General features: G+C 32.5%; 1 protein-coding gene across 1 annotated transcript; it reads right to left on the minus strand.

The window, feature by feature from the left end:
- Positions 1–2982: 2982 nt before the first annotated feature.
- Positions 2983–4638, minus strand: LOC139870422 (uncharacterized). The gene has a single exon (XM_071858233.1). The coding sequence runs from the start codon at positions 4636–4638 to the stop codon at positions 2983–2985; it is 1656 nt and encodes a 551-aa protein (XP_071714334.1).
- Between the last annotated feature and the right edge of the window lie 7097 nt (positions 4639–11735).

Raw genomic sequence — 11735 nt, forward strand, 5'->3', positions numbered from 1 at the left:
GAATTAAACTTAGTTGATACAGAAATAAATAACGAATACATACGCTAAAATCACTAATTGGTTACCTTGATTTCCAACCATAATGCATCTTTCTTTCTCCTTTTTAGGTATTAGTTGCCAATCATCTACAAGATAATCAATCCTTCGCCTAGTTATAACACCTATATTAGTAGAAAAAATCTTTTGATTTTCTCCAATGGCTTCACCGAAATTGTCAAACTCTATCTCAATCGGAACCACTGGTGTTTTTAGTTTGTTAACACCTCTCTTTGTCTTGTTATTCCTTTGTGGTTGTTGGGCAACAACACCCATATCAATTGCAATGTTATTGTTTTGATTCTGTACACCATACACATTAGTAAATACAAATGTAACATTACTAACATTTTCAATTAACTGTACAGACACAATACTCACAATTCATAATTCTGTACAAAACCATAATTCTGTACAGACACAATATTCATAAATCATCATTTCATACAGACACAGTATTCATAATTGATAATTTATAATATAATCACAATATTCATAATTCATAATTCGTAATTCACAATATTCATAATTTATAATTCATAATTCTGTACAAAACCATTTGATTCATTATTCTGTACAAAATATTCATAATTCATAATTCATAAGTCATAATTCATAATTAACTGTACATAACATTACTAACATTTTCAATTGACTGTACAAAACCATTTACACTTATAACTGTACAAACACAATATTCATAAATTATAATTCATAATTCTGTATATGTATAAATACATCTATCCTAATTAGCTATATATACATATACTATAAGCAATTAATACACGTACCATGATAAATGATTGAAGCAGATATTGTCGATTTTATGCAGTTGGTTCGAATTGAAGCAGGAAATAGGTTAAAGAATAATTCCAATGGTTTAATTAAGAATTCAAATATGTTGAAGCATCCGAGTATTGTAGTAAATGATTTAGGGGTTTTCGATCGAAGCTTGGGGTATTAGGGTTGAAGTCGTGTTGTTCTATGGCGGTTACGAGAAGAAAGTTTATCTGAGCTGGTTTTTCTGTAATCGTGTATTAGATTTGGATTATTTGAATAGATTTTAATAATTTAGCGGTCGATGATGAATTATTTAGCGGACAACAATTACCAATCTTAATTTTAATGTTAATTGGTTTAATTACATTATTAAGAAAATAATACTAATATTATTAAAAATAATAATAATAATAGATTTCAGTAAAATAATAATAAAAGCTTACTCTATAAAAATAATATCAATAAGTATTAAATATTAACACAATAAATCTTGTGTGTACAAAAAATTTAAAAAATCTAAATTCAATAATTAAAAAATACCTACAACTTCATAATAAAAATATCAATAATAAAATTTTATGTATCTTGGACCTCGTCTCCCTCACGGTGGTCTTCTCTGAAATAAATTGTATCATTTTCATTAACTTCATTCATAGGTGCAACACCGACTGAAAAGGGAGGTATCTCGTCAAATTGGTCATATTCTTCCTCATCGACAACATCTTCAACACCAACAATCCGTCGTTTTCCGAATTGTACCACGTGCCACCTGCTTTCCTTCGGGTCTTCAATATAAAATACTTGGGTAACTAGTGTTGCTAAAACAAATGGTTCTGTCGGATAACCATTAGTTGATAGATTTACTGTCGTAAAACCATCTTCATCAATTTTAACTCCTTTTTGATTAACAGCCCACTTACACCTAAACAAGGGTACAAAGACCGAACCACCGTATTCTAATTCCCATATTTCTTCACTGACACCGTAATATGAGTTTTTAGCGATCCTTAATCTTTCTTCACGATTGACAATGGTTACTTCAGTCTGAGAGGCTATGACCGTCACTTCGCTATTTTGTGTCCTACCCTTATCATCTTGTGTTTTGGTGTGAAATGTATACCCATTAATCTCATAGCCTTGATATCTTATCACTTGTCTAGGACCGAATGCTAAAACCTGTACTGTTTTATCAACATCCGGAAGTGTGTTCCTAACTTTATCTTTCAACCATTCTGAAAATTTGTCTTTGTGTTCTTTAGCCAACCATTTTGCATTCCATTGACGGTTCTCTCGTTTCAAGCACGACTCATGCTCCTGTATGTACGGATTAATAGCTGTAGTGTGTTGTAACACAGTAAAACGTGCGTCATGTATATCGCCAACATTTTTTGGATACCCCAAATCGCGCCCAATTGTCCCTTGGCCAGATAGTCTACCTTCATGTCGACTTAATGGAATCCCGACACTTTTGATCCCATCCATATAGTCTGTGCAGAAGTCGATGACCTCTTCGGAAGCATATCCTTCGATGATACTACCTTCTGGTCGATTGTGGATCCTTACATACCCTTTTAAGATACTCATATATCTTTCGAATGGATACATGTAGCGTAAGAAAACTGGACCGGCTTCCCTGATTTCTCCGACAATGTGAGAAACCAAGTGAACCATGACATCAAAGAAAGAAGGTGGAAAATACATCTCAAGTTCACAAAGAGTGAGTATAATATCTCTTTGATATTCATTCAAAACCTCAGGATCAATCACCTTCGAATGAATCATGTTGAAAAATAAGCATAGTTTTGTTATTGTGTGTCGTATGCGGTAAGGTAAAATTCCACGAATTGCAATAGGAATCATCTGAGTCATTAGTACATGGCAGTCATGTGACTTCATACCGGATAACTTCAAATCTTTCATCGAAACCAATTTCCTAATGTTAGACGAATAACCTGATGGAACCTTAACACCATATAAACATTCGCAAAATTTAGTTTTCTCGTCCTTCGACATGGTGTAACAAGCTGGGGAAGAAACTTGGTGATCCTTCCTGGTATTGGTTTAGGTGTTAACTCAGGTCTGATATTCATTAGTTCCATGTCCTTTCAAACCTTAATTCTGTCTTTTGTTTTTCCAGGAATGTTCAACAGTAACCCCACCAAACTTTCACAAACATTTTTCTCGATATGCATAACATCTAGACAATGTCGGACGCGCAAATGCTTCCAATACGGTAATTCCTAAAATATGGATTTTTTTCCACATCCCTTTCGGCGGACCATTACCGATTTTTCCCAACATAACTTTTAGCTTCTTAACCATTTTGAAAATAGTTTTTCCATCCGATCGTGGCGGTAGAACGCTTTTCTCTACAGTACCATCAAATAAGTCTTTTTTGGAGCGATAAGGGTGATTCACAGCAAGCTCTCTTCTATGTCCCATAAATGCTGGTTTCCTACAATTTTTCAACCATATCGAGTGAGTATTTTTCTCACAAACAGGACATGCCTTTTTCCCTTTCGTAGTATATCCAGACAAATTACCATACGCTGGAAAATCGTTAATGGTGCAAAAAAGCATTGCCCGTAGTTGGAAGTACTCTTTCTTGTATGAATCATAGACTTGTACACCGGTATCCCATAGTAACTTTAAGTCATCAATCAACGGTTCCAAATAAACATCAATGTCGTTTCCAGGTTGTTTTGGGCCTTGAATTAAAAGGGATAGCATTATGTGTTTTCGTTTCATACATAGCCAAGATGGAAGGCTGTAAATGCATAACAAAACAGGCCACATGCTATGACCGCTACTCAAATCTTTGGAAGGATTCATTCCATCTGAACTAAGTCCCAACCTAATATTTCGTATCTCATTCCCAAAGTCTTCAAATTCGTTATCAATAGTTCTCCATTGAACTGAATCGGTCACATGTCTTATTTTTCCATCCTTTTTACGCTCTTCTGCATGCCAATGTAATAATTTTGCAGTTTTGGCATTCACAAATAACCTCTTCAATCGTGGTATGATAGGGAAATACCATAATACTTTTGCAGGAGGTCCATTTTCGTCACTGTCTTCGTTAGTTGGTTTTCCATGTTTAAACCTAGATGTACTACATACCTTACACTCATGAAGGTTTTCATGAAGGTTTTCATTTTCATTCCTGTATAGCATACAATCATTTGGACATGCATGTATTCTTTGTATTTTCAATCCCATCGGGCACATCAATTTCTTGGCATAGTATGTTGAAACCGGCAACTCATTATCTTCGGGGAGCATTTTATGCAACAACTCTAACAAGCTAGTGAAACTTATGTCACTCCAACCATTGTTTGCTTTTAGATTTAACAGTTTTATCACGGCAGAAAGTTTTGAAAATTTTGTACAACCGTTGTATAACGGTTTTTCAGAGTCAACTTTAAGTTGTTCAAATTTCTCATGATACTTTTTGTCAACATTATCCTCAATATCCTCAAACATGGCCTCAAAATTATCGTTATCGCTAATGTATGAATCTTCTTCGTTTAATTGATTGGAATCTGAAGAGCCTGGGTTATGATCGGTTAATGATTCACCGTGATAAGACCAACACGTGTACCCTCTCATAAATCCATTTATTATAAGATGATTTCTGATATCGGTAGAATCCTTGAAGGACTTCCCATTCATACATTTTTTACAAGGACAAATGATTACAGTGCTTCCTTTATTTAATTGATCAGTCTCCGCAATGGTTATAAATTCTTCAAGCCGTTTCAGATAGTCGGTGCTAGTCCGTCCTATGTCGTACATCCATTTAGTCCGATCAATCCGATCCATCTGTATAAAAATCAAAAAATTAAAGGATTAATACAAATTAATCAACAACTATGATGTATTTAATTATTATTATAAATTATAAGTATATATATATATATATATATATATATATATATATATATATATATATATATATATATATATATTAACATAAGTAAATATAATATCATTATTTATAAGTATTTAATTATTATCATATGTATTTAATTAATAACATAATTCATCTGTATCACCATCGACATTACTCATCGACATTCTGTACTTGAACCCCAATTCCCAACTTCCAAATCCCAATTACTCGTCAATCAACATTGACATTCTTTGAACCCTAATAGATATAACAAGACCCCGTAATTGTTCAATCTGCAACCAAACCCAATCCTATTCAATTTGTATAACCTAATTTCTAAATCGTACAAGAAGTAAGATGTCTGGTGAGTTCCCCAATTGAATTGTTTGATTTACTTTTTATATGCATGTTCGGTTCTAATTCAATTTTGATTTCAATCTTCAGTATTTTAATTACGATATCTTCGATTTTAATTTGCAGGAATTCGTTACACTAAAAGAACAGCAAATAAATTGTACAAACGAACTGCTAATATGAATTCTGTAAGTACATTACTTTAATTTTGAATGATGTTCTTGTTCATGTTACTTCTTTTTGTGTTTGTTTTATGAATTCTTTAAGTATAATAGTTATTGACATAAAAATGATATATAAGTAGAATTAATAAAAGCTTTATGTCCAGCATGTTGTTCTTGTTATGTTACTAGAATTAATAAAACTAGTTTACTTACTGTTGTTCAAGTTATGAATTTTTGTTGGGTTCAATTTTTAACTGTTGTTCAAACTTTGATTTTTCATCGGTCAAGAAAACAAATGTGGTAGGGTTCAAGTGTTCAACCATTATGGACAGTATGTTTTATGAATTCTGTATAGAAACCAATAGATAAACTAGTTATGTATAGAAAATGATGTGATAAGTGACAAGCAAAACACATATCAAACTAAAGCACAAACATGATAACTTTAAGATTTAATTATTGTGTTGTTGACTAATGTATTTTTTATGTGCACAGGACCGACATGATAACAGCGATATGGATATAAACAAGGAATTTCAGGAAAATTATGTTCCGCCGAAAAGAGGCGTCAACAAGCAACTGAAAAAAAATATCCGGTGAGGTTGAATTCAACAGACTCGGCGAAGCTATAGGAAAAAATCAAAAAGCCTTTTCCAGTAACATAGGTGTTTTGACAAGGCGTAGGATTAATTTTCTTGTCGATACTTGGAAAAAGGTACATCCCGACGACAAAGATGCCTTGTGGTTGAAAATCAAGGTATAAATTACTAAGATCTAAGAAATTTGGATTTAAGTAATTCTGTCTTTATATATGTAACAACATTGACCACTTATTTTAAATGTCTACAGAAACAACATGCTATAAAAGACGATTTTGCTAAGAAACAGACACTTAAACACAGCAACAGTGTGTTTACGAGATTCAGGAGGAAGCTATGAAATTATATGGATGAAGGGAAGCTTCCTTATAAGTAAGATAAAGAGTACGGATTCATAAGTCCAGAAAAATGGACTAAGTTTTGTGAACTTGAAGACACACCAACAAAATGGGTTAGTGTTACTCATTTATTTTTTAGCTCTATGTAGTTAATTATGTATTTTGTAACTAATGTGCTCTTAAATCCCATGTAAAATGTAAAGGAACTACGAGAACAAGGACTCATAAACGCACTGCAAAAAGAGAAAGAAAGCATTGCCCATGTTGGTCGTTGCGGGTATCGAGGCCAACAAGAAAAATGGGAGCAGGAACAAAATGATCCAGAAAAGCATACTGTGTACCACGATATCACTGATAGTGCTACAAGGAACTATGTGTTGGGTAGGACGAAGATCGATACAGGAGGAAAGAGGAAATTATGTGCCGATACGTCGCTGATAGATAAGATGGTAACATAATTTTTTTCTTTTTATTATTAGCCTTATTAATTCCTAATTGTACTATAACCGATTACTTTATTGCTTGTTTACAATCCTATATGAATCATTCTTCAATTTTATCGATATAAATCATCCCTTTTTCATATATATTTTTTTTCAAAATTTCATTTTTTTAATTTTTCAATTATTCTTTTTTCTTTTTTAATTGTTTTTATAAATATGGGTGATTGGAAGCTTTGACCATTGTCATCCCTACGTACGTTTGTTGTTTTAATCCAGGTAAAAACTGATAAAGAGGGCGGGGATCCCTTGTTACTACATGTTGGCAAAGAACATGGTGGTAGGACAAGGGGTCTTAGTAGCACAATTGGGTTTAGCAAAAGCGGTAAAAAGCGGAAAGTGGGGAGCGGTAAAAAGCGGAAAGTGGTTTTAGCCTTGAAAAACACAAAGGTAATTGATATAATTGATCAAATTTTTTGCAGGTGCTTAATGGTTAATCTATTCTTTAATTTTTTAACAACGTTTGGTGGTCGAATAACATCATTATAGTATTCTCTATTATTTATTTTTGTTCCTATCAATGAAATATTGTATGATCAGAATCTGGCTGTTGATGACAATGAGAAGATGGTTGACAATGAGAATCTTCATGAAGATCCAGCGACCGATGTAGTTATTGTTGACAATGAGAAGCATGATGAAGATCCAGTGATCGAAGAAGATATTTTCAACCATGAGAATTTTGATGACTATCCCGTGATTGAAGAAGCCTCAGATACAGAGACCGAAGAAGAAGAACAAGAAGAAGAACAAGAACAATCAACTGACGAAGATGGTGACGATGGAGAATCAGCAATAGGAGGAGAACCGGAGAGCGAAGAAAAAAGTGATCCAGTGATTAAAGAAAAAGATGCAATGTTGAAGAATCCAAGAATTGAAGGAAAAATTCGGGTACAACCAATAAGAAGAAGGAAATCGGAACGAATCCTAAAGATCAAGCTATCAAAAAATGTTTTCGTCAAAGATGGAAAAGGTATGACTGAAATTAATCCAATTGTTATGGACTAAATATCCTTGATCGATACTTGAAATGTTACTGTAACTTTTGTATGCTTATTTTGTTGGAAACTAACGTTATTTTGTTATGTTAATGTAACATGTTTTAATAGGTTCGTGTACACAGTATATATGTAGTTTTATGTTTCTGTGGGCTATTCTGCAACAATTTATGTTCTTTGCGATGGCTGGCATATACAGATGTATTATATTGGTGTGTATGTTTTGTTTGTTTGGTTCCTGTACACTTGTATGCTCTGTATGTGTTAACAGTTTTGTTGTGTTGTAGAGTCGGATATAAAATCAATCATATCAATTGTGTCATTTTATAGTGTTATTAGCTGATTGTTACAGCAAAACAATTGAATACAATTAATTGATTACAATTGTATTCATACAATTGTTTACAATTGTATTCGTACAGGGACGAGCACAAAAATATCCAAAACTACAGTCCATATCACTGATTCAATTACTATATTACCAATTACAACTATATTTTCTAGTATGATTACAAACAACAACCATATGTATTAAATTCAACACAACAACAGAACATAAAAAGAAAGAAAGTGTTACCTCTGATTGAATACGAAAACTACAGCTGAAGATGATGATCAACGAATGGATTAAACTTAAAAGCTATGAATGAATGAATGAATGAATAGATAAGTCTTGTACGTTCGTATTATTTTTTTATAAGATTTTATGGGTGATTATTAAGTTATTAGTTATAGATAATTATAGTATAGTTAATTTTGTATTTTAATTATAAGCATAGTTTTCCTAATTAAAATCAAATTCAAACTCGATCGTAACAAACTTCCTATTTTTTAGCTCTTAGTTTATTAATTGGACGTGTTACATAATTTGTTATTTAGACGTGTTCATAGTTGGTGTTACGTCCAAGCCCAGTTAAGGATCCATTAAAAGTTTTAAACCGACCCAAGCCCAATTAAGGATCCATTTTAAGTTTCAAACCGACCCATTAGATGATATCGGTAACCGAGCTTCATATTTTATTTAAATATATACAGAAGATCAAAAGATCTTCTTCACTTGCTTCCATCCTTCGACATCGAAACTGCTTAACCCACTTTCGTTCGTGCATCTCTAAGTTGATCAGGTTATTCTTTTTTCTCGATCATCATTTATAATACTTCTATACAGTTATCGATCTATTAAAAATTGTTAAAGAAGTATTTTAATATGTTAAACTTTAGCTTCGACTTTGCTTATGGTTTATACTCAAGCAACTATTTTTTTTTTTACTTTAAAATTGCATAATCTATCACCAATTTAATGATTCTTTCTTTATTTGTTTGCTTTTTCATCGATTTGATTATTTGGTTCACATATTACGTAGAACCCTTAAAAATGCTTCATTGTCGAAACAGTCATGTGTATTTGTAAAATGATTCATTGTTGCAAGATTTTAACAATCTTGTTGCTTATGGTTTTTCTAACAAATTTTTTTATTATGAATGACAGAGTTAACAAATCCGTTTGCAATTTAATTATTATTTAAAGTATATAAATTTAAATTTTTTTATAGAACTTAAGACATCTTTTTATTTTTTTTACAACATCACAAAATTTCATAAGTATATAGACTTTCAGTATATCCTTATGTTAACAATTTTGGTGCTGTTAGACACGAATTTAAATTAATAATACTTTGAAATAAATATAAGGCTTTTTCAATTGATATGTATCTGACATATGTTTGCTTAAATGCATTATTTAATGAAGAAAACATGGGTGATAATGACGACGTTATGATGATCAAGGCTGAAGAGTTTGCGGCTGCAGTTGCAAACGCTCCTCCAAGGTTGAAGTATAATCATGTCTGGTATTTCTTTGACGTACCAAAAGGGAATGTGTTGGTAAGTTACTACTATTTTCATAAATATTATACTTGACTCAACCATTATTTATTGCATACATGTGTGCATTTGACACTTAGGGTGTGTTTGGTTCAAAATTATGAATGGTAAGGGCAATAGGAAAGTAATGGTAATACGAATACAATGAGATTCATATTGTATGCAAGCACACCCTAAGTGTGCTAGCATACAATATTATTTATTGTATGCAAGCACATGTTAACATTTAAAATTTTGTAAACTAACACTGCTTGTAATATAACTCAACTTTGAATGTATACATCATCACTGAAATCTTATCTTGCATTACTATGAATTATATTATTTTCTATTAAAAGATTAGTTGAATAAGACATAGTTTAATACTTGGATGAATTCTTTTGGTTAGTTGTTTAAGACCCATTAACCACTTTAGGGTAACCCCAACCAAGCATGCCCTTACATATTTTACATGTTCTTCACGAATATTGATGCATTGTTTAACAATTATAATACGAATGTGATTCAGCATTTACCAAAAGAGCTTCTTGAGAAAGCACCGGAGTTAAAGAAAGGAAATTCTTATCAATGCATTGACATAGATGACCGAGTTCACACCTGGGGGCTTTTGGAGGAGAAGAACGGAAAAAAATCCAACTTGGGTGTTTCTTCTGGCTGGAAGAAATTTGTTCGTTTATGTGGCTATAGTCCGGGGGACGAAATTTGGATGGTATTCAACCGCAGGCAGTGAAAGTTTGAATTTGCGTGGGATGACGTTCACAACTTCGATTGACAGTATGTGTTTGGGATGTTTGGGTATGGAAGCAGAGGTAAGGTTTCTGCATTTTTTGTGTTTGTATGGGTAGTTTTAGTAATTAGTAGGCAGTGGCAGAAGCGCATAGGGGCAAGCGGGGGCAGTCGCCCCCAGTGAATTTGCAATTTTCAGTGTAAAAATTTTGGGTTTTTCGATATTGACCCAGTGAAATTTTTTTATTGCCCAAAGCCTTCAAATTTGCCCAATAATCCCCAAATTTTGCCCCCAAATCTTCATATTTGGCCCAAAACCCTCCATATTTTGCCCAAAATAAGTTGCTATGTTTTAAAAAAAAAATCGCCTCGGGTGAAAAAAATTCCTGTTTTCGCCACTGTTAGTAGGTATGAATGGTATATGTGTTTTGGATGTTTAGATGTTTTTTTACGAAAATTTGGATGTGTAAGTATGGATGGTTCATTTTTGAAGCTTACGCGTTATGTGAATGTGAATCAGCGCGTAATGTTTTAATTGTAACTCCTTTTGGTGATGTAAATTGTGCAGCCAATGTAATTAACTTTAAGACTTTGTTATATTCTGTGGAAAACAAGACATTCGAAAGTGTTCAAAAATAAAAATTTCGACTGCTTCAGTGTTAGTTAATGGGATACAAATATTATCTTATAAGTGGATATCTAGGAGACTTCAGAATTCGAGAGTATATTGGTTCAAGTGGCTTTGAAATCCGAGTGCTTATCTCGTGTTGTAACTTGGCTGTATATCTTTTCGAAACAGCTTAGTTGCAATCCTAGTTGCAAACTAACTGGGCTGTAATCTTAGATTGGTTCAAGTGGCTTATCTCATAACAAACTAACTGGGATGTATATCTTAGTTGCAATCTCAGCAACTTGCAGGTTGTTTTTGGGATGTTGCTGGGCTATTTTGGCTCATGTATTGTTTGTTTGTGTTTTACTCGTAGTATGAATTGAACTAGTTTAGGTCTGTGTTGATATACTAGCTCACATATTGATTGTATTGTGGCTAGTTCATGCTCTGTATCATTGTTTCAAGTTAATTTATCAAATTGCTTTTCATAAAAAATAACAATTGAGACGAAGATACATTGGTCGCTATCCGACATCCAATAAGACAACGACCCAATTATTATATATACTATTACATGTTTTTTTGATTGTTTTCTATATCAAACAACAAGAAAACAAAACTTACTGTATCATGCATAAACAAGAAAGATTTTGATATGTTGATTGTTAAATGTACTCCACGTGATTTAAACTTGACAGATAATGAAGACTTATGTATGTTGATATGATGATCGATATTGTTAATGAATAATATGGAAGATAAGTATAGAAAATTAACAATCGATCATATTGTCAATTTATATTGTAATTTATATTGTTAATTTATATATGTTGATCGATATAAAAAACTATTTT

This window comes from Rutidosis leptorrhynchoides, chromosome 10 (genome assembly GCF_046630445.1).
Source record: "Rutidosis leptorrhynchoides isolate AG116_Rl617_1_P2 chromosome 10, CSIRO_AGI_Rlap_v1, whole genome shotgun sequence".
In the NCBI taxonomy this organism is placed as follows: Eukaryota; Viridiplantae; Streptophyta; class Magnoliopsida; order Asterales; family Asteraceae; genus Rutidosis; species Rutidosis leptorrhynchoides.

Bases quoted from the DNA above. Each gene is read 5' to 3' on its own strand.
- LOC139870422 (XM_071858233.1), bottom strand. From the start codon at position 4,638: ATGGATCGGATTGATCGGACTAAATGGATGTACGACATAGGACGGACT.